At 37.9% G+C, this 27339-nt stretch overlaps 1 protein-coding gene across 9 annotated transcripts in view; it reads right to left on the bottom strand.

Moving 5' to 3' along the window:
* Positions 1 to 27339, bottom strand: part of ITPR2 (inositol 1,4,5-trisphosphate receptor type 2) — a 497457-nt gene that overhangs the window by 316957 nt on the left and 153161 nt on the right. For all 9 annotated transcript variants that reach the window (XM_035028030.1, XM_035028031.1, XM_035028032.1 and 6 more), the window contains 8 exons: positions 27006 to 27147; positions 24573 to 24734; positions 19747 to 19919; positions 18282 to 18401; positions 17981 to 18166; positions 16426 to 16677; positions 15682 to 15826; positions 13970 to 14120 (listed from right to left, as the gene is read on the bottom strand). In XM_035028030.1, coding sequence (XP_034883921.1) covers positions 13970 to 14120; positions 15682 to 15826; positions 16426 to 16677; positions 17981 to 18166; positions 18282 to 18401; positions 19747 to 19919; positions 24573 to 24734; positions 27006 to 27147 — 1331 coding nt within the window. The remainder of the gene's footprint in view (positions 1 to 13969; positions 14121 to 15681; positions 15827 to 16425; positions 16678 to 17980; positions 18167 to 18281; positions 18402 to 19746; positions 19920 to 24572; positions 24735 to 27005; positions 27148 to 27339) is intronic.

Here is a 27339-nt window from a genome sequence, read left to right as displayed (position 1 = left end):
AGAGAACTGGGGAACCTAATCCCCAGTGTTTTAACACCTTGAAGCATCAGATTCTGAGGTTCAAACAGTATTTATAAATAGAGAAAAGAGTTGGAGTAGAGAGGAGGTGAGGACAACATGGCCCTCCTCAGTCATTCTCATTATCTGTGAGGTCATCCCTGGGTATTGATTCTGTCCTATTAACTCAATATGGTAATGGTAGTACCTCTTCCTGGGTGCCAGGGACCATTCATATCACTCCTAGAGTCACTCTAGAGCTTAAAGAATAAGAATAAATCCCACACTAAACTGTGGAAGGTGCTCCCCTCACTGTGTGACTAATACCTTTGGGAAACCAAAAGGCAAAAAACTACACATGATGCCTTTGTTTCTGACAAATCCCACAGAAACACGGACAAACACAGAATCAGTCTCCTGCCTCTACTAGTCAATCAATTATGAAGTCTAACAAAAATAATTTTATGTATTATAACTTTATGTGAGTAACATCTGACTGAGAGAACCAAAAGGAAGAGGTACTTCGTGACTTAGTGTACTATGTAAATTATGCATGCATCATACCCATTAAGTCCTTGTGAAATTTATTAACTTACACAGTTAGCAAGTGAATATTTCAATCACATTACTCTATGAAGGTGGTGCATCAGAGATCACTGGAAAGGTATAACATTAATCACTAAAACTGCTCAAATAAAATTGCAGGAACAAAATACCAGGAAATATTTTAACATGAACTGGCATTTGTCATGTTCTCTCTCCTTCATTGCAAGTTTGGAAAGTGAAACTAGAAGTTCATAAGTAATAAAAGAAAAACAATCCTATATTTGGAATGTCATGGTCCAGAAAATATTTTTAATATTCAAACACTTACATATTTATATAAAACATGTAATTTACATACATTCATTAAATGCATTTCACTCAATATTTTTCAAAGCCTAGTATGTAAATAATAGTATATTATGCATGGTACAAGTCAACTTATAGAATCAGAAAGAAAATCTGTTTTCATAGTTTTTCTCCCCACTTTGCTTCTTTCGGTCAATAAATCTGAAACTTTATTAAGGAATTATCCAGATGGTAAATCTAAGAGTCATGGAGCCTTTTGTAAGTCTACTAGAAAAAAAACAGACTTATAAAACATAATTACAAAATTAAGAAAAGAAAGACACAAATATATATTTGGAATATTAGGACCTCTAAATACTTTTGTCCTCCAAATACATGCATATTTATGTAAGGCTTGGCACTTACATACGTTCATCCTAATGATAAGTGAGATATGAAAGTATATATGAGATACAGAAATGTGTCTAAGAAGATAAAATTGCTTAGAATTACTGGGGAAACAGCAAGAGACAGAGCTAGAGACATCTGATGCATATTATGAAGACCCTTGGGCATCAACTTAAAGAACTGAGTTATTCTCCAGAGAAGATGAGAGCTAGTAAAAGAGCTAGAGTATGTGATTTAGAAGGATCCTTATGTTGGAATGTGGAGAAAAGAGCCAAAAACGGACTCAGGGAGACCAGTCAGAAATTTATTGCAGCAAGTGAAGAGGAACATTCAGCTTCAAGAGATATTTAAGGGGTAAAACTTTTAAGACTTGTGATTGAAACTTTGTTTCTGAGAAAAGCCAACCATTCAAGAAGAGATGATTATTGGTTTAAAAAATCTTTTTTGATCTGACCTGTAATCGCTTCAAGTAAAATCAAAACTCTTCAGTAAACACCTACTGTTTAGTACTAAACTTCCTTGGAAACTAAACTTGGAAAAAGAAAACAGCACCCCTGCAGATAAAGAAATCATCTAGATAGAAAGTAGTATAATAATAGCAGAAAAAACATCAACTGTAGGGCTGTGGGTTTTTTTTAAGGAAGTGGAGAAAAAGGAAAAGAAATCTGAATTCAAAATTTGGCTCGGCAAGCTACAAGCTGCATGGATCTTAGGCAATTTCCTGGACAAAACAGTGACCATAATATCTAATTGCTGGAGTGCAATAAGGTTTAAAAGTAAAAGTGTGCGGGACACCTAGGTGGCTCAGTCAGTTAAGTGTCTGCCTTCAGCTCAGGTCATGATCCCAGGGGTCCTGGGATCGAGTCCCGGATCGGGTTCCTTCCTTGGTGGGGAGCTTGCTTCTCCCTCTGCCTGCCGCTCCCCACTGCTTGTGCTCTCTCTCTCTCTCTCCCTCTCTCTGACAAATAAATAAATAAAATCTTTTAAAAAAATAAAAGTATGCAAAAGATAGATCTCTAGGTGTGTTAGGTGTTGAATATAAATAATAAATACCCTATTATAGTAATCTTTTGCCAATATGTGGCCTGGCACGTGGTAGAAACTCAGTATAAAGTAGACATATTACATAGTTATTCTGTACCTATTTTTAGACATGCATTTGAGTTTTAAAAGGAACATGACCTAACATAGATCCTGTGTTTGAAACTTTCTGGATATTTGAAGAGAGGATTAAGCCCAAAGGGGGATGAAGTCCTTTTAGGCTTTATTAATAACTAAGAGGAAACTGGACAGTTACACAGGCATTTTTTCTAAAACTTACAAAAGCTTAAAGCTGGGAGGCGGGGGGGGGGGGGGGGGGGGACGGATGCGTTAAGCCAGAAAGAACTCAGAGGAACAGTCAGCATAGCGCAAAGCTGTGGGAGAACCAGACTCAGAAGATCAGAATGTCACAGAAATTCTTCCTTCATATTTGAAGAAGAGGATTCCGGAAAAGACTTGCTTCCCAGAACAGGTTTCTGATGCCACTGATTCTGGGGCATTTGGAAGTAGGCAGCTTCTAGAAAACTTTCATATCTAGAACTTTCTTGTGCATTTAAATGTCTTAATGTTTTTATTTTTCTCCCTAATCTCTATTTCCTATAAGATCATAATCATTTTTTTCTTCCGAATCTGAATTTCCTATGAGATCTTAATCTTGACCCACAGCTTTTCCCATCATGGTATTTTTCTGGAAGATACCTATGGTGGATGCTGTGATAGTCAATGCCCAGATTCCCTCTCAGGGATGAGGGACAATATACTGCCTCACCTGCTGGGAGCTACTCAGAGAACAGCCCTCAAATGTCAGCCCTGGGTGGGGACGGACTATTCTGAAGAGATCCACCTTAAGCAAGGCTACACACCCATTGCAGGGCAGCCCATGGGGGTGGCTCAGCCCCCACCCTTACTCCAATGGGAGACAACTCTGAAAGGACATCCCAACTGCAGACATCTCCCCTCATCCCAAAGTTTTCCCACTAGGTCTGCATCACAACCTGATTTCTCCCTTTGCCCGATCCTGCTTCTTTCCCTTCCGTTCTACTGGGGTTGATCCTAAGAGTAACCTAATAAACCTCCTTCATGCTAATCTCTGACTCAGGTTCTGCTTCCTGGGGAACACAACTTGCAATAAATAACTCCAGAGATTTGGGGACATTGGCATCATTGTTACTGCCATTGCTGTTCTTATTTAAAAATCAGTGGAAGATGGGTGCCTGGGAGGCTCAGTTGGTTGAGCATAAATTCAAAGAATAAGGCCATCCAAAGAAGAACCTTGAGAGGCAGAATAGGAAAAAATAAGTCCAGAAATCCCTCCAAGAGATTTTCACATGAATGGTAATGGTGGTATCTTCTCCCTACAAGTAAACCTTGCTAACGCTTCTGAGGACTGTGAACTCCCCTGCAAACTTAAATCCTTTATAGAGACCTGGAAAGAGCTCAGTCAGATGAAAAATTAAAAGAAGATGAAGGAACACTTGAAAGAGTCCTTAAAATGAAAGCTGCCTTATACCTTAGGTACTTGTTCTTCAGTTATGGTCATCATATTAAACCTTATTTCTTTTCATTGTCATCCCCACCTCCACATATATATGTCTTCAGCCTCACCTGCACCCAGGTAAATCCTTGCTTGCTTGCTTTTTTTGTGATACACTTAATATTTTAAGTGAACAAAGGTTTCTGGTGTCAAGGCATTCTAGCTGGTGGCTTTACAAAGAGTGATCACAGCTATTAACCAGGAGACAAACACTTCATGGATATTGGCTAAAAGGAATGTTTTGCAACACACGTTAAAAAGAACACCATTCAGTGAGTGAATGAGAATTACATACTAATCTTCAAAGAATCACAGTTTTGAACTGAAAGAGACCGTAAAGATCAGTTAGACTAATCTAATTTTATAAAGGAAGAAACTATTTTCTGGCAGATATTTTGCCGGCAAATACTTTCTTCATTTCCCACCCATATAACAATATTAAAAAATGTTTCTGCTCCACCTCCCATCTCAATTTCCCTTCTTTTTAACAGCAACTATGCTGCCAGAAAAAGCATATTTCAAGGTGGATCGTGTAAAGTCCCTGCCAAGACAAAAAAAAAAAAAATTTAAACTGAAGAAATAGCCAGTTGTTTGCCACGAGATAGGGAGTTAGCTTGCTCTTACACTCTCTTCCCCAAATCTCCTGGGGCAAGGGATGCTCCCAGACAGACATATATCCAAGTGCCTCTTACCACCCGCCCGTCTTATCTCTTCCCTCCCCTGGGTGGACCCACAGGACTCTAAGTCACCCAGTGCAGCTCCAGTTCTTTCAGGGCATTGTGGTTATCTGTTTCTTATTCTGTAAAACCAAAGGCACTTTCAGCTCCAAACCTGAAGCCCCAAAGAAAGGGAATCCTAAAATTAAATGGAATTCTCCATTTGACTTTTGTAGTGATTTCCCATTTTCAACATTAGAACACATATATACCAATCAAAGAGATTATCTGGTCACTGATTAGGAACTGGCCCACATTTCAGGGCTTGGCTATGGAAACTCCCAAGTTGTAAAAAAAAAAAAAAAAAGGCAAAATGATAGAAGATTACAAGAAACTATTCAGCTCTTTTTTGGTGTTTTGGTAGTTTTCTGATGTATCGCATTTTCAAACTGTGGTGAGCTCAAGGCCGGGGAGACAACTGTGAAAAGAAATGACTGTCTTGGCCTAGATACCCTAACTAGGCCTACATCATACTCCAGGGTTAAGACTTCATTGCTCCATATTGGAGGCTTAAATTTGAATCCCAGTTCCACTCAAATGACAGACAAGTGGAAAGACATTGACAGGATAACTAAATACTAAGTTAGACCCAAACCATTCCCAGACTGTGTCACGTTCTGCATTCTGTTCAAATGGAGACGAGGCTTTCTCTGACTACCCAAAGTTAACATGTTATGTTGTTCATTAGAAGAATGCAAGTCGTATTCACATTTGTTCCCAAATATTTGAATGACTCTCTAGGAGAGCAAAATGTACCCACCCTGCTATAAAAAAGTGATCTTAATTAGTACTATTATCAATCCTTGGATTGTATATCCTTCAGCAGGCATAAAGAGGAAGAAAAGTATAATTTTTTTAAATAGAATGTACTTTCAAAAGTGTATTGAAAATATCTGACTTTACAGCCAAAGAAAGATAAATATCATATGATTTCATTCATATATGGAATTTAAGAAACAAAACTGATGAACATAGGGGAAGGGAGGGAAAAATAAAATAAGATGAAATCAGAGAGGGAGACAAACCATGAGAGACTCAACTCTAGGAAACAAACTGAGGGTTGCTGGAGGGGAGGGGGTTGGGGGATGGGGTAACTGGGTGATGGGCATTAAGAGGACACTTGATGGAATGAGCACTGGGTGTTATATGCAACTGATGAATCTCTAAATTCTACCTCTGAAACTAATACACTATACATTAATTAAATTGAATTTAAATAAAAATTTTTTTAAAAAAAGAAAATATCTGACTTACCAGCCAGCATATGCATTGGCTTTTCACTTCTATACGTGACAAAGAAGAGCCCTGCTTGACATAATCCTTCTACCCAAAAGATCAATTACACTGAATGGGGCCTGTGCGTTCTAAATCACTGAGAGCAAATGATAGGTATTAGGCAAAGCAAATTGACTCAACAGCATAGCCTGCTGGGAGTGAATACATTTGTTCGAAAACAGTATTTCTTTTCGTAAGTGAGTACATAGCCAACGAAAGGTATCGGATGGGTGGTTCCGAAGGTCAGGCCCTTCTATTTCACGATAGCACAGGACAGGGCGGTGCCAGCTCCCAGCGTCTCCATGTGAGTATGCCTGCATCATTTTCCGAACGGACCACCTCGAAGGCACAAAAATGAAAAGCTGCTTCTCAGCCTAGCAATTTCTGCCAAGCATGCCACCTAAAGCCACAGTGATGGTGAGCAGTCACAGCCTGGCGGCTAGATTCAGACCCCCAGCCAACTCTAGAATGAGGACAGCTCACCGGGACACAGAGTGGGCTGCACTGTTCCCAAGGACCCAGAAGAGGAAAACGTCTGGAATCGCCACTTTCCAAGGCAGACATCCCCAGAAACTCAAACACTAATCACTGACATCTAAACCTACAGGATTTCCCAGAAACACAAATGAATGTTGTAGGTGCACACCCTCCTTAAGGCAAGCACCACTGAGGCCTGCACAAAATGGAACTCCAGGAACTCTAAGCCCTTTCCTTCTGGACATTCCTCTTCTTCTGCTCCCATGGGTCTGACCTGCCAAACAGCTACCAAACACATTTCTCTGAATGTCCAACCCCAACTGTGCTGGAGCAGAATTAGTAAGTGGTATGTAGATCACAAGGATAAAAAAAGACCTGGTTCGATTGCACAAAATTTTCCAGACACGGTATGAGAAAGAAAGATTATTATCACTTACTTAAAGGAATTGGTTCATCTAGCAACAATGCTTACAAATTTACTTCCTATTTTTAAAAAATCGTGCTTTGCAAATGACTTCCAATTGAATAAGGTTTCATTAAAATAGGAAAATATAATCCAGATCACTTAAATATAAAAGAGCCAAGATGATGATACACTGGGTATTGCAATGTGGCCACATTGCTACAGCTCCCATGAGTTGTCCTTTCAAATAACAGTTCTTTTTCCCCCCAGGTACTTTCTGTAATCTGGGATTTCCTCTCTGGCATCAACCTCTGTCTCATCCTGTACCACAGGAATTTTTCCCAGGCCTGAAAAGCCTGTCTCCACCTTTAGAGATTCCAGAAATGTGTTCTCTCTTGCTTCTTTTGTTAAGAATTTAGAGAGTCTAATAGAACCTTTGTTAGGAATTTATAGTCTAATAGAACTCAGCTATAATAACACACCTCCTAGGACAGAAGATAATGCTTTCAGTTTGAAGTGTCATCTTATATATAATAAATCATTTTCCCACTTGTCTAATTATTAAGTCGTTAACTTTTTGTTTTGAAACACTTTCAAATTTATGGGAAGAGTTGCAAGAATAATACAAAGAACCACTATAATACCTTCTGCCCAGTTTTATGAGATTCACAAATTTGGCTGTATTTGCATCCTCTCTCTCTCTCTCTCTCTCTCTCTACATACATAAATATATATCTTTCCTGTACTATTTAAGAGTTAGCTTCACACATCCTGACCTTTTAACTCTCAATTCTTCACCTTGTATTCGGTAAAAACAAGGACATCCTCTTACATAACCACAGTACAATTATAAAATTCAAGAAATCTGATCTACTAGCACAATCGAATATACAATCCATATTCAAATTTCACCAATTGGGCCAATAATATCTTCTGTAGATGATACTCTCCCTGATCCAAAATCACATATCGTATCCAGTTGTCATGTCTCTTTAATCTCCTTTAATTTGGAACAGTTTTTTAGCCTTTATCTTTCATGACATGGACATTTGGAAAAGTTCAAGCCAGTTATTCCATAAAATTTCCCACAATTTGTACTTGTCTCAAGATTCTTCACAATTAGCGGGAAATTCTGAATTTTTGTCAGGGATAATTCCTAGGTGATGTTATGTCCTTTTCGGTGCATCACATCTACAGGCACACGACATTGCTTTGCCCCCATTTCCTTTTATTTTAAGCTCTCTATTTTGTTTACTTAGCTTAAAAAATATCCATATTTAAGAGACTGAACCCGTACACTTTTTTTAAAAAATTTATGACCAAAATTCGAACCTCAGTTACAATTTTTCTAAAATATTAGCTCATTGGACTACCTCATGGTATGTACTGCACTGTCTCTGTGGTTTTCCCACACCTTTGTATATGAAGCTAAAGTAGAGTGTGTTGTTTCCTGCTTGGTCTTTGACTGATACACCACTTGAGTAGCACTTGCCATAGACCTCAACATCACTGTGGCTTTCCAGAAGCTGTGGATAACTAAGGCACCTCAACAGGCCCCAAACAGGGATGGCAAACGACAGCAGTCATTGGTTGAAGAGCATTAAGTTTACGTTATATTGTTCAATATTGCTAGCAACATGATACACCCAAGCTTCGTATCCTATAAAACTGATTTTATCTCTAGATTTTGTGACAAATACAGATATGATAAATCCAGCTTTATGTCATCATCATTCCTCAATAAATTTGAAGGCTAGATAGAGAAAAAATATATATTAGCTTATTGGACTAATAAATAATCAAGTGGTACAAATGATAGGAAGACTAATTTCTTATGCTTTAGCTCTTAGCAATGCTGCTAACTAACTAGTGCGTCTTGGGCAAGTTAATTAACCTCCCTGAATATACTTTTCTATATTTGCACATTAAAATAAAACTTTCTAAAAAGTTAATAATTAACACAAGTTAACATTAAATAAATGTTGAACATTAGTATAAGCAAAAATGATTCCTCGGGAAGGATTTCTAGAGGTGAGCGGAAGGAAGAAAGCCCAGCATAACAACATTTCTCAGAGGTATCTGTAATTCAATTACAATTGTTATCAAATCATGCTTAACAACAAACTATGTTTTCTCACAGTTTATATTATGTACCCAATCATAGGAATGTATAAAAATATAATTTACTCCCTGATTTGCAGATATCAAGGAAGGGATCTTTTTTTTTTTAAAGATTTTATTTATTTATTTGAGAGAGAGAGAATGAGAGAGAGCACATGAGAGTGGGGAGGGTCAGAGGGAGAAGCAGACTCCTTGCCGAGCAGGGAGCCTGATGCGGGACTCGATCCAGGGACTCCAGGATCATGACCTGAGCCGAAGGCAGTCGCTTAACCAACTGAACCACCCAGGCGCCCCTATCAAGGAAGGGATCTTGAAATTATGTCCTTAAATTCAAATTAATTTCAATACACCAAAAACTAGGATAACAGAATTCTTGGGTATTTATTCATAAGGGGATAGGCACATTCTTTCAGATTCCAAAAATCTAGCCAAAATCCGTAAACTCCTTTCCACCAATTAGGAAAATCTATTTCCCCAAATCAAGAGACACTGTTCTATTCGACATACCAGTCTCAAAAGGAAGAAACCTCTGAGTCTCGGTTCATGCAGTACATATATAGATATTTTCCATCGATACGTCATAAAGTTTCTTAGAGAATTATAATTGGCTCATAAAAACTATTATGAATCTATTTTAATACTGGAGTAAAAGTGTGGTGTTTCATCTTAATAATGGAGTAAAATACAGTGTGTCATTGTTAAGCACAAATCACACTACATGGGAGGTAATCCACGTAAAACCACTTAGCACATAAAGTACTCAATGAATATTAGCTACGTAGAAAGTATATTTATATATGCCAACAAATAATTAAAATTACTAGCGTTACTTTTTGCTTGGCTTCCAAGATATCCCATTGTCCTGGGGTTCTTCTTTACTCACTAGCTGCTCTGTCCCAGTCTCTCGTGCTGACACTTCCTCTCATCTCATGGCTCAATGTTGGAGGGTCCCAGGATTCAATCTTTAGACCTCATTTCTCCCCAATCAACAAGTACTCCCTAAGTGATCTTATTCAGTTTGATATTTTGAATGTCTTCTATACACTAATTCTCACATTTATAATTTCTACCCTGACATTACCCTGAAGTTTCATTCATCTATCCAGCTGTCGACATAACATCTCCACTTGGATGCCCAATAGGTATTTAAACCTAATGTGCCCAAACAGAAATCCTGATTTTCCCTCCAACCCCCTCATCCACCAGTCCTTCCTACCTTGATGATAGTACCACATTTACCCAAATGTTAATTCAAACCTGGGAATAATCTCTTACTCTCCTCATTCTCATTCCACATTCACGTCCTATCAGTTAAGACTGTAAAATTCCCAATTCATCCACTTTGCCCCTACTTTACCACTACTCTCCTAGTTCATCACCATCACCTGATTCCCCAAAAGCCTCCTAACTATGGTCTTCCTATCACTATGCCCACATCAGTATTCTCCATTCTCTACTCAGCAGCCAAAATTATATCGTATCAATCCCTTCTCACACCCTTCCAAAAGTTGAGCATCAAACTCAGAACAAAATTCAAATTCACAGGTCTGCAAGGCTTTACAATCCAGGGTTCTCCAACCTTCTCTCCTATTATTCTCCCCTCTCTCACTTTACCTCAACCAAAATGGCCTTCAGGCTACTCCTCCTACATGTCAAGTTTATTCTGCCTCAGGGCTTCCTTGACACATGTAGGTCTCTGCTCAAATGTCAGAGGTTGTTCAATCTATTCTGTCCTCCTCCCCACTTACTCTACCACTCTCCATATTGTCCCACTTTATTTTTCTTCATAGCATTATCTGAATTTAGTGTATATTCATATGTTTATTATCTGTCTCCCTCAGTAGGGAGAAGGGAGGGACTCTGCCTTTGTATTTATTAACTGTCTGTCCTCCTTGTGGCTAAGGACTTTAACTTCTCTATTCCCAGTAGTAGAACAGTGTCTGGCATGCAATAGTAACTCAATAAATTCTTGTTGAAAAAATTAAAAATGGTTCTCAAATTGTTGACAGAATGATTAAGAAATCCAGAGATGAATGGAGTCCATGAGAAAATATGAGAATTATAAATAACTTAAAAGAGTAAAAAATGTGTCTTATAGGGTAGACACGGACATGACAGAGAGAATGCAAACAAGATATTTGCAAATTTTTAGAGGAAAAGTAAGACTTTCCCTTAGGATAAAATTCTGAAAGCAGACTGTGAGCACTGAGACCAATAGACCAATAGTGAAGACCAATTTCTAACTTTTAAAGAATGATTTGGTTCAGAGTAAACTGGAGATCATAAAAGCATCACACCAAGAAGCACCCTTAATATTGACATCTCAACTCTTGTGTACCCTCTGGGACTGTTAAGAAGAGGCTCTCACTGGTGAGATTCAGAAAACAGAAATAGGATAGACCACTGGCATGTCCCCTGCCATTTACCATTGTTGTTCTTGGCTTTTCCTTTGCTTTCATTCAGATATTGTTCATAGACTTTTATTTTTATAAAATTTTAAATTTATATAAAAGATGCAAGAAGAGTACAAAACGCTTATATATCTTTTCATTTTTTTCTCCACTTGCTTTCATAGCACCTCCCCCTACACACCACAACTCTCTCTTAATATACACTACATATTACAGTTTTATCATGCTATGTCTTAGAGATCACCATTCCAGACAATTTCACCATGGAGAACTTAGGCTATCTTTTATTTACAGAATGTTTTCTTGGATTGTAATTTTAAATATAAGTTCTGCTCCACGGTTTTATTTTTCTTCTTCAGAGGAACTCCAATTACTCATATGATGGCTCTTCTTTGCCTTTCTTCCATTTCAACCACTTTTTCTCTGACTCTTTTTACTTGTTTCTTCATATCACTGACATTCTCATCATTGTTTTCCTGCCTTTCTTCAATGGTGCATATTATACTTTCCTTCAAATCTATTCTTTTGATAATGTAATTTAGTCTGTATATCTAAAAAGAATAAAGTCTACCATTTTATTCTATTTCTTTCCTGAGTCCAATAAACTTTCATTTCATCTCCTCCTGGCTTTTTGTCCACTTCTAACCTTAGTTTTTTAATCTATGATTCAAGGTGGTTTTCATATCCCAATTTTTGTTTGAAGATATTTAATTAACTTTAGAGTCTCATGTTACAATTTTCTTTTCTTTCATGGTTAGTTTTCAGAGGAGAATTTCCATCAAATGAAATGTTTTGATTCTCCATTCTATTTTGATCTTAGAGTAGCTTCATATATAGGAGGACTGATTTCATATATGCATTTCTTGGACAAGGTTGACAATATGAGCTGGTTCACATAATTTTCAGTTCAAGAACACTCCCTTGTCAGAGTGGCAAAGTTCAATTTCTTTAAAGTCTAGCTCTTGGTGGATGGCAATGGAAAGGAATTACATACATTTCCTTTGATTTTTTTGTTTCTTTTATCTTGTGGTACTTAGGATTTCATCATCTTGCTTCTTTTTCCCTTCACCAACAAGATTCCAAAGGGTGACTCTCCCTCATCCCTAGGGATGAACATTAACCCACTTCATCTATAGAAGCATTGCTTTTCCACAGCTGCTACCTGTGTACTGTTAAGCCCCTTCCTCTTTATTCAGTGCTCTTATCTACCTGGATTCTCTGTCAATATTTTCACACTTAGTGTAGACTTTCTTTCTGAGGGAGATTTGCATACAATCCCTTCTTGTCTCTTCTGCATAGTTTTCCCAGAACCTTCTAACTGTCGGCAAAGGCTTGCAGTGAGAACTCGTGAGACAGCTCTACTGAAAACTGATGCTACCTTTCTACTTACACCTGAAGTTTGAATTGTCCTCTGTCTTCTACTTCTGCTAAAGGTGAGGGATTTATATGGTTAAATGTAGTCTGATTGATCTCTACAGATTTCTGGAAGATGTAGAAATTATTGAGATTTAGGCAGCAGCAATTAATTACTTCAGCTACCTGGAAGTTCCTCATTTATAATTCTTAACGAGATATTTCTTCCTTAAGTCTGAGATTACATTTCTGGTTTTACTTTTTTAACCCTGCAGTAGACATTGCAGTGGACACCTTGTGCTCTACACAGGTCCCCCCTTCAGAGTTCAGGCACATTTTCTCCTAGTTGTGGAGCATCATAGTTGCCAACCTCCCATGATGCCTCTCACTAAGAATGACCCTTGGCCAAAAGAAACTGCCTTACCCAAGGTTACACTCCCCCCTCCACGATAAAGCCATCAATCAATGGTTGGCTGATACAAGAATACAAAACTCAGTACCTTTGCCTTAATTTATGACAACTGCCAAGGGCCACCCTGCTGTAGAGCTAACCTGTAGGATCAGTTGATGGCTCAGTTATAATTGCAGTGTGGATCAGCTTCTCTATCTGCCCAATCCTACCTTCTTCACTTCCTTAGAGGTGTATATCCTGAAAACATTCTTCAATATACCCTCGGCAAACAATTCTCTACCTCCCACTATTTACAAGGCATCCAACCTAAGACAATCACCATCAAAAAAATTTTTGAGTTATGAGATTGGCACTGTTATAAGTACCTTGAATATATTGTATACATTCATTTAATTCTCACAAGGAAGCTGTGAGGAAGATACTATTACTATTATCTTCATATCTCAGATGAGAAAATAAACTCTTAGAAAAGTTAAGTACCTTGCCTAAGTTAATAAATGGTAAAGGCAGGATTTGATTACAGCACTCTGACTCAAAAGCCCATTCTCTTATCCACTTCACTATACTGCCTCTCACACTGGTTTTGCATTCACTGCTTCTCTGGTATGACCACTACTGTTCCAATTCTTTGCACTTTTCTGTGCTCTGCTATGAAGCATAGCCAGCATATCACACATACCAGGATGATCACAAATATTAAGATGTTTTTATTTTTTAACACATAATACTTTCACTAATGGATTAGCTGTAACATTAGTTGCCAAAGTTGGAACTCATTGATCTATGAATTTTTCCTTCAAATTTTTAATTTAAAAACAGAGAAGAAAGTTTATAAATTATAAATCCAGCCTATTATCACTTAGTCCTATTATAGAATCACTTTTCATTTGTACACATACATTAGCAGGTACATGTTAACAACAATTTCTCTGTAGATTTGTTTTTATCTCACCTTCAAAAAGATCATAATTTTTCTCAAAAAATTCTTACCTCCATCTTGAAATTTGCTCAACCTTTCAAAATATGATGACATGGGGGCCTGTACAATATCTAGGATAGCCAGAAGTGTTCTTGTTAGTCTTAACAATTCACTGAAACTATAAAATCCAAAGTATATAAGATTCCGAGCCAAGTGTACCACCTTAAGAAAAAGGGAAGGGGAGTGGGAAAGAAACAAAAAACATTAGAAACTGAAATTAACATTGATTTTTTTTTTTTTTAAGTAGGCTCCATGCCCAGCATGGAGCCCAATGGGGGGATTGAACTCATGACTCTGAGATCGAGACCTGAGCTGAGATCACAAGTCGAACGCTTCACTGACTGAGTCACCCCGGTGCCCCTAAAATTAACATTGATTTTTTTATATTATCCAAATTAGTGAAGGTATTTCTAAACTTTCTAATTCTTAATACCTAGGAATTAAAATGTCTGAAAAAGCAATCAAAATAAGGCCAGTTTGCCATCTCTCTCAAAAGCCCAGATTACAAGATGAGGTGTCTGATCCACAGCCAGCAAGGAAGCCGAAAAGAGATTTTAGGTTTATCAAGGTGCTTAAAGAAATTTACATTAGATGATTTACTTAAGTAAATATTAACTTATTTAAGTCAGTAGGATATCACTTAATAAATGGTTACATTAATGAATTACTTTAATAAATGGCTATTATACAGGAATTTGTCCAGAAATAATTTGTTCCCTATGCTGCTTTGTGGTCTTCTGGACACTATAAGACATTCTAGGTATGACAGCCAGCTTCCAGCATGGTCCCCAAAGTATGGTCTCTTTTCACACTGAGCCAAGGATGGTCCATGTGACAAACAGAATACAACAGAAGTAATAGCATTCCACTTCCAAGATTAGGTTAGAGAAGATTGCAAGCTCCATCTTGGGCTCTCTCTCTCTCTCTCTAGTGGCTTGCTCTGGGTACCATGCCATAAAGACACAGGCAGCCTGTGGAAAGCCCCACCTGGCAAAAAGATGAAGCCTCTGGCCAACAGCCAGCAAGGAGATACGGCCACCAAGATACGCATGAGTGAGCTTAGCAGCAGGTCATCTAGCTGGAAATAACTGCAACCCCAGTCAACAGCTTGATTACAACTTCATGAGAATCCCTGAGCCAGAACCACCTAACCATGCATTTCCAGATTCCTGACCCATAGATACTGTAAAATAATAAGTGCTTGTTCCTTTGGGCTAAGTTTGGAGGTAATCTCTTATACACCAGTAGATACCTAATACACCAGGTGTCAAGTAATGGCATCTTTTCTCTAGTTTTGTCACTATATCCCCCAAATGATATTAAGATCAAAGGTATTCCAATTCAGTTTAATGAAGCTAAAAATTTCACTTCCATGGAGATCAGAGAAAAAAATGTATCCAAACAAATTACAATGTATGCAAATTGTCTTTGTTCATGAAATGCAATAAAATTTACACAGATAAATAAAACCCCCCAAATCCAGGAAAACAGTAGGTAACCGGTAATTATAAATAGAATATTTTATATTAGACATCAGGTCTAATTAAAGCATCAAATCTATCTTTTAATCAATGGCAGAGGGAATCATACCTTTATCAACTAAACTATCCAGTTACCAAAACATCCTAAATATTAGAGGGGAAAAATCTTTGACGCTCAATATATCTAATTTTTGACAGGGAAAACTGAATAACTTCACAAATGAATTGTTTTTATAAAATACCTCAAATGTCAGTTTGTTTTTTTCTTTATCCCCAAAAGGAAATGGCTGATTTACAACTTCTTTCAAGTATTCTTCAACAAATTCCATTGTCAGCGCAAATTTCCTCTTCATATCATTTCTGGAAGAGTCTGTTATAGAATCATATCTAGAAAGAAAGAATATGATGCAAGTTAAATTGATTGAAATCATTCAAAAATAAGAGAATATATATACTTTAATCTCCCAGCTTCTTAAGTTTAGGTAACTTAGTTAACCCTTCAAGATGTTTCTACCATAATATTAAGCACTTAAAAAATTGTTACTCCTATTATAAATACAATTTCTGCTTATTGATCTCCAGAATGACGTTTCTATTATCAAGAGCTGTTATTTTACTCTCCAAAAAGAGTATCTTATTTGTATTTGAAAGACTAACAACCTGGGTTGGGGGGTAGGGGGTTAAATAGGTTGATGGTGAGGAAGGAGTGCACGTGTCGTGATGAGCACAGGGTGATGTATGGAAGTGCTGAATCACTATATTGTACACCTGAAACTAATATAACACTGCATGTTAACTAACTGTCATTAAAATAAAAACTTAAAAAAGTAATAAAAAAATAAAAGCAGTAAAAAAAAAAAAAAGACTAACAACTTGAGTTAGAACACAGAAAGGCCCTTCCATATATCTCACTTCAAAATTGAAGACATTTGATTTTGAGTTCATCTATGGAATTGAAAGTGCTCAGGAAATGTTTCCAAACATACTCATGAATTGTGATCTTTGTGGGAATTTCGGTCCAGAGCCTGGCATAGCGAACAGGCACCACAGACTCCTGGGGATCCCGGTCAACATGCATGTGGAGCATGAGGCGACAAAAAGACGCCCGGAGGTCAAATGGCAGGCTCTCATCCGACACACACCGCAGGATCAAATCCACCGAGAGCTGCATAGAAATCTGGTTTATGGCCAGATACTGGCGATCCAAGCACATCCTTGCAAAGAGGTTTAGCTGGTACCTTAAAAATATGAAACATACTACATTATTTGTCTTCTCTTGATAAAGTTCTTTTTTTTTTTTAAAGATTTTATTTATTTATTTGACAGAGAGAGAAGCAGGCTTCCCGTGGAGCAGGGAGCCCGATGCGGAGCTCGATCCCAGGACCTTGGGATATGACCTGAGCCGAAGGCAGACGCTTAGCGGCTGAGCCACCCAGGCACCCCTCTTGATAAAGTTCTTAAACAGTATCAGTCAGTATCTACTATCTACTTTTATACAACACCGAAATTCCCAAGTGTTCGTGACACTGGAGTCGAATTTTTTTGGTAGTGAGTGAAGTAATCAAATGACAGCAAATACATGAAATTGTCTCTATGTCTGTTCAAGTTACAATTTCTCTTACTTGTTCCAGTAACATGTTGTCTGGAGGAAAGTGGCATTGGGCTCTCCATTTTTGATTTCCTAGGATTACAAATACACTAAGCCTGAGGGCTATGGATAACAAACCGCTCACACAAAACCATCTCTCGGTTTCCCATTCCCACTTAGCTCCGGCCCTAATATCTAGCTACACTCTAACTTCAGATCCACTCGGTTCCCAAACCAAATGTGACCCATCCAAATGGCATCAGTTACACTTGGATTCAAGAGCCTCTGAGATCAAGAATTAGCCTTGGCTCTGTTGGGATACCTATAGAAACGAGGAACACGAGCCACGCTCGGCCTTTCTCAGATTCCTGTCATTTGGGCCCAACATTTCCCAAGGGCGTCTTTCAGAGGTTTTGATACCTTAAACTCAAAGACACCAGCTAGGTTCTTGCTCCCAGCATACTGACCACCAGCAACTACCATGGCAACTTCTGCTGCCAAGTGCTGCCACCGAACTTTCATAACTATAGATAGCAGCTTCTCTCCAACCCTAGGTCACCACATATTCATAAGCACTATCTACATTCCTACTGGCTAACTTTCTCCTGGGCCACCTCTGCAGCTGGATCAACACACCCAGCTCAGCTCCATCCCTCAAGTCCAACACCGTGGTCCCAACATGTCTCTCATCTAATACCAATCAATAACAGGAAAAAGCCCTCTGCTGCACACCAATTCCAAATTAGTGAAAAAGTCAGAAAATCGCAAGTTGTATAGGTAGAAAACACAGATGTTCACTTTTATTTTGAATATTTTAAATAATGTTAAATATTTCAGCTACCTTAGTTTTGACATGACTTTTTAAATTTCCTCTTCATAGATACCTGACTTTTAGAGGTTTCAGAGAATCTTCTCTCAATGAATAAGTAATATTGACAATTATGATTCTTTACCTATAATAGGTAAGAACTTCCAAATCAGCTTTGGTGCCTTCTTTTGCTTCTTGAGCAAGGTGCCTGATAGCTTTGCCATGAGGTTCCTTGTTGCTGTCAATCCAATAGAGCCAAACTTCTTCATCATCAATGTCATCTGAAAGGATGGAGCTCTCCATGGGGTTGTCTACTTGCATTGAGACCAGCCTTGAAATAAATTATACATACAAAATCAATTAAGAAGCTAACTCACAAATACGACAGGAGCTACAATGCTTACAAATAATGAACAGAAGAAGATTCCTCCCCTATCTGGGCTTACTTAGTTTGAATGAGAATGTCTGCATTGCCTGGGCTCAACATAAATTTACAGATGAGTTCTTGAGTTACAGGTATAGCAGTGGTATTAGATACACACAGATCTGATAAATAATCCAAAAACCTGGCAAGAGGAAAAAAAATAAATTGAACACTAAGAAAAGGCACTTCATACAATATCACAATAAAAATATCCTTGGGGATATAATGCAAGTAAGTTTTTAGATTTATTTCTAATACCTCCACGCAACATTTTTTAATATGTTGCTTATCTACTGCATCATTAGAAGCAAATTAAACATCCAATTATTTGTGTTTAATACAAACCTTGTTTCAAAAAAGGAGATAAGTTTGCTTCTATTTATTTGGTGATATTCCTCCCATAGCACTGTGACTTATTATGTTTAGAAAATCATTTATCTGCCTTAAAATGAGACTATCCAAGAACACATAACAAAACAAAAGCAGATGAAAGCTAATGTTGTACCGCGTAAAATAGGAAAACAGCACACAGTCAACAAAAGTGAGCATGGCCTAGTTGAGTCAAAGGCCCATTTCAACCTTCTAACATTCATTTGCTGTGCTAATTAGTAAAGAAAACTGTCAGTCTGCTTGACTTTACTATATTCATTTCTCCCAGATAAAGCAGCATGGTGCAATAGAAAGTAAATTTGATGGGATACCCCAATAGTAAGGAATATTACCATAATATTAGTAATAAGTAATTATGATATTATAGTAATATTCCTTACTATTGGGGTATTCTTGGACAAGTTGCTATCTAGACTTCTGTTTTCTCATCTCTAAAAATGTGGATAATAATTTACAATAATATAATATATTGATAACATAATAATAATATGCAACCAGCTTACCTCATGGAAATGTACAAGGGCTTAAATGAGACAATGTACATGAATAGATTTTGAAAAACTAGAAGTACTATAAAAACATAAATGATCAGAATGAAAGTCACTTATATTTAAATATGTCTATAAAAGGTTTTCATTTCCTGTGAGGTAATAACTCTATGATACATAATTATTGTAACAGCAAACCCAATATAGTTTTGTCCATGAAAGTTAGTGATATGAAAGAATTTCAACTTTTACGGGGCACCTGGGTGGCTCAGTCAGTTAAGGGTCCATCTCTTGATTTCGTCTCAGGTCATGATCTCAGGGTCATGGGATCAAACCCTGCATCGGGCTCCATCCTCAGCAGGGAGTCGGCTTGAAGTCTCTCTCTCTCTCCCTCTGCCCCTCCCCCCCCACTCAAGCGGTCTCTCTCTCTCTCTCTTTCTCACTCTTCTCACTCTCTCTCTCCTTTAAATAAATAAATCTTAAAGAAAAAGAATTCCAACTTTTAAAACATTCTAAAAATAAAGCAAAAAGCTTTTTTGCAAAAAAAAAAACAAAAAATAAAGCACAATATTCCCACTAGTAAAGAATACTACATGAACCACTTCAAACCTTGGCTCACGATTTCTCCTGAGTAAACTGACAAATGTTTCTATTTCTTTTGCTGTGATATGTTTCTCTAGTAGTTTTCTGTTGTTGTGCAACAAAGCTGTGATGGTATCTTCTGCCAAAATATCATAGCCAATCTGGGACTGCATGACACAGAAATTCTTAGCAATATATTCCTGCAAAGAAGAAAGACTGTCAGAATGTGCTGCCAAACAGCTTAGAAATAACAGGTTCTATTAGAGTCAGCAACATCGATTAATTTATTCATAACAGAAAAACTCAAATGCATTGTCAAAAGAAAAGCAATAATCCTTCAAGAAATATGGCTTTTTGAGAAAGGAAATTAAAACATATGAGCATATGCCTAATTTAAATTATAATAGAAAATTATATACCTAGAAATATTCAATGTGGGTGCTTATACTCTGAAACCATAAGTGGGAAAAACAAAAATAAACCTAGTTAAAATAATAATTTCTTTCGACATGGTAAATTTTACCAGCCTAACAGAGGCCCTTCTTCTAACTCACACTAAAAGTTATAACCACTGACTGTATCATAATTACAGAAAGAAAATGACTCTCTGAAATTTTGTTCATGAGGCATGAGAGCTATACAGTCGCATGAAGATCCCAGGCTGACTTGAAGCGATTTCTTTTTTGTACATGTCCCAATCTGTTAAATCTTCTTTTTAAAAATAAAGATAAAATTCCATACCACTCTTTATCCTAAAAAGCTATCAAACAAGATAATATGATTAATCAATCACTTTATTGACCAGATCATTCATCCCATAAATACTTCTTGAAAGCCTACTACATTCCAGGCTGTTTGAGAGACTAGACATACGGTGGTAAACAAGATAGGTGAGTTCTCATGAAGCCTACCTCCCAGTGTGAAAAAAAAGGCAGTAAATTAGATAATAAATATGATCCTTTTATATGTTAATAAGTGAAATGAAACAAAGGGATGGGGAAAGGTGGCAACTTCATATGGGGTAGACACTAAAGAAGTGATATTTGAGCTGGGATGAAAAAGAAGGGAATGATCAAAAGAAGGCAGCCATGAGGAGGAGAAAAATCTAGGTAGGCAGTGGAACCACACTCTTTGTGTTCTATAGACAAAGATGGCCAGTGTAGCTACAGGGTAGTAAGTAAAAAGAAAACAAGAGCTGAAGTTGGAGAGGTAGGTCCTTGCGAGCGAGGGTAAAGGACCAAAATGTTATTCTGAGAGCAAGAAAAAGCCACTGGGAGTTTCAATCATGCATGATTTAATCTGCTCCTCATTCTTCACACTGACTCTCCTATATTCCAAGCCACTATTGCTCATGTCCTGTATTCTGTGTACAAGCAAGAATCCCACACAACCATAGATAGACCTGGTAAGCTTAACTAACCCCTTCCACAATCCATAGTTCTCACTTCAGCTTCTTGGGGATTCTCCTTGGGAATGTATCTCTGGTTCTATGATGGACAAACTTACTGATTAGAAAGTATTTTTTGCCTTAGGTAAAATATACTGGAACCTAGCTACTCCTTGAAAATGATACAGGTTGCACAAATCTAATTATATTCTAAGCAGTGATTTTGTGGCCTCTCAAAATGATACCTTTATATTGGGTATCCATTTAAGTAAAGTAAATGTCTTCTGTTAGTGTATCACTTTAAAGACATGTATTGATTTACACTCTTTTATGACTATTGTAATCATACCCCAGTATAAGGCAAACCTCCAAGGTGTTTGATAAATAGATCAAGATACTGATAAAAAATCAAATCAATTTAGAGGTTGTCACCAAATTCTATAAATAATAATAAGCAGACACTCAACCTTAAAGACTTGGGTTAGCACTAAATCACAAAAGAACTCCCTCTTAGGACTCTATACAATATAGATGAGGCTGAAGGAAAACAAGGTAATTATGCAAAAAGTAGAAAGTATTTCTACTTATATTTTAAAATCATGCTCTAAAAATATCAGAAAGCTACTCTATGCTTAACAAAAGCATTCCTGATTCAAAAGAAATGAGAAAAACATTATTCAACCCTCACTGAGATTGAACTGGAGCATGCATGAGAACATAAGGGAAAACAAAATCTAACCCTCAGTGGATGCTGGTGATTCTTCTACTCTTTTGTCAGCTCAATTATCTATGCCTTGGGAAGACATCCCAAAAGAGAGAAAGAGTGCCCGCCACAGTCATATGCTCTAAAGAAACCAAAAAGCAGGTCCCCTAAAGTGAATAATCATTTACCCAGAGTAGTGATGTGCCTGGGTCAGGTGAACTAAGAACAAAGAAGAGGAATAATTATAGGAGCTGAATGTGTGTGTGTGTGTGTGTGTGTTTCCACTTATCAGAAGGATGAATGTTTTCAGAGGAGAAATTGCACACATCTCAGCACACTAGGCACAGGAGTCCTCAGCTAAAACTAAAAGGAGTGAGAAAATTTTGGTGTGCCAGATGAAGAAAGGACATCAGTTAAGATGTGCTGCCCAGGGAATCTACCAAGGACTAGCTGAACAACCAAACCCAAGGAGATCAGGCACCAAAGCCAGGGCAGTGCTATAGAAAGGAGGGCCCTGGGACCCCTCCAGAGGCTGAGCACAATTAAGAACGGCATACAAGGGGCGCCTGGGTGGCTCAGTCGTTAAGCGTCTGCCTTTGGCTCAGGTCATGATCCCAGGGTCCTGGGATCGAGCCCCGCATCGGGCTCCCTGCTCAGCAGGAAGCCTGATTCTCCCCCTCCCACTCCCCCTGCTTGTGTTCCTGCTCTCGCTATCTCTCTCTCTGTGTCAAATAAATAAATAAAATCTTTAAAAAAAAAAAAAAAAGAATGGCATACAATGTGAGCCCGTGGGACCCAGAGAACCAGGTAAATTCTGTAGACTTGTTGGTTTTTTCAGTTGATTCAATCTCTCTAACATGGTACTGCTTGTGTGTGTGGAGTGGTGGCCTATCTAGCAAAGTAGATATTTCCAGACCCAAGAAGACAGATGAGGCTAGGTGGCATACACTGAGCAACCTCTAGCCCCCATCTCCACCTCAGACCCCCACAGAATAACATGAGCCTTAATACTGGGCGGCTTCTGGAACGTTGATTCTCCGAGTGCTTGAAGGTCCACCATTTAATGTCCTGGAACGTGATTCTTCTTCCATTTTAATGGAATGCAGGGAAGCTGGGGGAAAGAATTCCAATGGCAGTATTTCCAATTGCAAGGAAGGCTGTTTATAATAGGATTATATTCAAAAGTCTTTAAGGATTTGTTTATATTGTGCCCTTCCTCACTCTTTTGCTCCTTGCCATATTATTTATCTTCTCACGAGTCTGTTTTACATATTCTTTTTAGACCTTTTTTCAATCTTGAAATAGAATTTCAAAGCCAATATATTTTAACAGATTTTTCTTAAAGCGGATTCTTTTTTCTTGTCGAAAGACTTTCAAACTACCAAGAGGCACAGTGTGATGATTAAGAGTCTGGGTTTGAATCCTGGCTCCAGTGTCAGTTAGCACTGTGTAATCTTCGGCGAGTTATTTAACCTCTCTGTGCCTCAGTTCCTCATCTTAACTCAGTATTATCTGAGTTAAGTTATGAAAAGTGCTTAGAACTGAGGCTGGTAGGAAGTAAGCACTCAGTAAACACTACTGACTACTCCCAAATAAATGCCACTCTCTAGGCCTGACATCCTGGCCTATGTGGTTCAGCCCGACCTGCCTCAACCACCCTCTCTCCCACTAAACTAATCAACGAAACTTACTGAGTCCACACTCTTCTCTCAAACTGGCTAAGAGAAACACAGGATGCTAATTTAGGATACGATAATTAGTTTTAAACAATTTTATATTAAACAAATGTATATTATTAAACACACTGCAAAATGCTGTGTATTTTTAAGATAAAAAGGAGATTTAAAAGAAATTTCACTTGCCGTTGGCAACTTTTAGCTATAGCCCTAGGTTTCCTGTCCTCTACAGTTAGGACTATCTTGGGACAAAAGTGCCCTTTCTAGCATCCAGCACTCTCTTCATAGACCCTTCTTCACTGAAATTCCTGTTCCCATACAATTTATGAAAGTGAGTCTCGGGGCGCCTGGGTGGCTCAGTCATTAAGCATCTGCCTTCGGCTCAGATCATGATCCCAGGGTCCTGGGATCAAGTCCCACATCGGGCTCCCTGCTCAGCGGGAAGCCTGCTTCTCCTTCTCCCACTCCCCCCTGCTCTCTTGCTGCGTCTCTCTCTCTCTCTGTCAAATAAATAAATAAAATCTAAAAAAAAAAAAGAAAGAAAAAGTCTCATCCTCCTCAAATGCTTCCCGCTCCAAGCACCCTCCTTGGGCTCCCCCAGCCACACTGAGCTCTGTCTCTTCTGAATTCCCATAATGCTGCCTTTTCTCTCTCATGTCCCCATTTTGCCTCTCCCTTATGTTTCAGATAGTACCTGCCAATCTTCACCACCAGACAAGGAACTCTTTGGCCTACACGTGACGATGCAGAACCTCACATGTTCCTAGAAATATCAAGGAATATCTCCCTCCTCTTTATATAACACATCCAGCATGCCTCCTGCCTAGCAAAAGCTAATACCATGCACGAAGACCTCAGACATCTTCCCTCAAAGATTCTAATTGTACACGGAAGAATAAATACATATGTCAGCACAAAATACTTACAGGTCGTTTTTGCATATTTCATTACAGAGTGGAAATTCCCATTCCTACTTTATGTATTTTAGAACAGTAACCAAAGAACCTTGCCCTTACTTGAAATGCTAAACAGAGGCAAAGATGTTTAACAAAAATGTTAAGCAGAGACACAGATGGTGGCCTCCAACCTGATTTTTCCGGTAGTCCTGCTGTGAATGTCTCAGCACACGGTAACACAGCCTCAGCATATATTTGTAGGGAGCGTATCTTTGGTCCCCCAGATCTTCAAGTCTCAGCATTGAGCCTTCTCCTGCCTTCTCCTTAAAGGGTGCTTTAAGAATACCAAATACCTATCAGGAAAAAAAAAAACAACCACCTATTCTGATGAATGGAGGTGTATGTTTTACAAATAAGTACATTGACTCAAAAGCACTTCTGTAATATTTGAGTAGAATTCATATAAAGGAAAAAGGAGATTTAGAATACAGAACCAACATATTAAGAAACAAAAAAATACCATTTAAAGGATTCACTAAATTGACAAAAACATTTAAATAAAATACTTAATTTTGTTTAGAAATTACATTTTATTAAAATAAGAAATATAGGGATGCCTGGGTGGCTCAGTCAGTTGGGCATCTGCCTTCGGCTCAAGTCATGATCTTAGGGGTCGGCCCGCGTCAGGCTCCCTGTTCATCAAGGAGTCTGCTTCTCCCTCTCCCTCTGCTCCTCCCCCTGCTCGTGCTCTCTCTTTCTCTCTCTCTCAAATAAATAAAATCTTTTAAAAAATAAAATAAAATAAAAAATATAAAGATGTCGGTTGTACCAAATTACATGAACATATTCAAATGAACTAAAAATAGTTTCATTTCTGTAGGCTTTATAATTACTTCTACTGTGTTCCATAACTTTCTAAAATCAAAATAATATAAAGAAAACGTTTACTTTTCATCTGAAATTGACATCAGAAAATCACCTCCAAGTACTGCTTCTAAACCTCTTTCGGAAAGAGTTCATTTATTGTTCTTGGTACATAAAGATGTCGCCAAATCAATGAATGTATCAGGATTCAAATAAATCGAGAGCAACATGGGCAACTGGTGGTACGTAATGACTCACATTATACCAAGGTTAGCAGCTGGGAAATATTTAAAAAGCATTGAGGAATCTAAATCTTTTAGGCAGCAGGACAGCAGGTAAGGTCATCCAGGGATGAGCTGGTAGGATGAGTAAATTGTCTATGAAAGAGCACCCATACAAGGGCATGGGTATTAATACAAGAAAGCAAAATAGAAAGGAATCATCTTTTGTAGCTCCTGAAATGCAAGACAAATTGACGTTACTTCAATAATTTTATATTCACTACACCTTGAATTTTATATTTTATACTTTTATATTTATAATACTGAAAGATTAGGCATATGTTGGTTAAAATAATATTAATAAATCATTCAAGGTCCTAAAAGTCCTTGAAATCAAATGTTTTATACAAAAGAATGCTAACGTCAGAAAAGCCTCTGTCTCATTAGATTTGCAACCTTTATTTTCTTTTGAGAGAAATGTTGATTTTATATTTTCAGACAATCAGCTATAGAATATTAATTGGTAATATGTCTACTGTTCTCCTTTCCCAACTCCACAAGAACACGTATATTAATAACACGATTTTTTATTTTTTAAGTATCTCTCTTGAGTTCACAATTAATGCAGAAGACCATTACTTTGTACAGCAATTAACTGAATAAAAAAAAAAAAGGTAGGCATGCCCATATTACCATATTATCAGGAAGTGAATTAATTTACTGGTATGTTATGAACAATTTCAGAAAGACATAGTATAGGTAGAGCTCTAAACTTCCAGGAAAAAAACTAGAATATTATATAGAGCACTTGTGAGCTGATGGATAGACTGCCCTACTTTCCTAGGGAAGAGAGCGACAGAAGTAGGAAATAGATGGAGATGGCACTTCCCAAGTTATCCTGGAAATTCTACCTAGAAAATTATTCCAACACATTTCCTGGAGATAGTCTGACCCTGCAGGTTTTGTGAGAGATCTGCGGGAGGCTGTCTCTGAGATGGCCCCAGGGATCCCGGCCTCCTAGGATTCACACCCTTATGCAATCCTGTCTCCTTGAGCGTGGGCTGGGTCTACTGACTCCCTTCTAATAGAACACAGGAGAACTAATGAGGTGTTACTTCTCAGATTAAGTTATAAAAGAGACTGTGGCTTCCATCTAGGTGCCCTCCCTCGTTCTCTCTTGGACTCCGCATTTCTAAGGAGAGAAGCTTCTGAGTCTTGAGGCAAGTCTTACTGAGGGGGGTGGGGAGTGCACTGGGAAGTGAATCATTTCCCATTCAAGCCTGAGATGACTGCAGCCCCAGCCAGCACCTTGACTGCAACCTTGTGAAAGACTCGGAGCAAGAACCACCCACCTGAGCCACTCTTAGCCCTGCTTACACCACCTAATCCACAGAAACTGTGAGACAAGTATCTGCTGTTTTCAGCCATGAAAGTCTTGGGGTAATTTGTTACACAGCAACAGTTAACGAACACAAGGACTTTCTGATGCTATAATTCAAAAAAATTAAATATGCAAATGTACTATATGAAAACATTCACCTGTGACAGTATGTTTTGTTCCCTCATTAATTTTTGACGTTCTCGGTTTGGCTTAGTGATAACCACATCCAGAACTTCTTGTCCATTATTAAGTACATCAGCCACAAAGAAGATGAGGTCTTCCAATAGTTTGGTTACAAACCTGTCATAAAACGAAGAGGAAATTTTACTCTAATTTTAGAAAATGGTTTTTTTTTTCAATAAACACTAAGGACTGAAATATTGGAACACAGAGAGTATTTTGTAATAGAAATTCTTTCATCGACAAAATATCTAATTCAGTTAACATTTACCTAAATCTTTACAAAGAACATGCCTTCTCCAGCTCCTCCAG

This window comes from Mirounga leonina, unplaced genomic scaffold, assembly GCF_011800145.1.
Source record: "Mirounga leonina isolate KUSES-001 unplaced genomic scaffold, KU_Mleo_1.0 Mir_201, whole genome shotgun sequence".
NCBI lineage: Eukaryota > Metazoa > Chordata > Mammalia > Carnivora > Phocidae > Mirounga > Mirounga leonina.
This window is presented reverse-complemented; position numbering and strand designations above follow the sequence as displayed.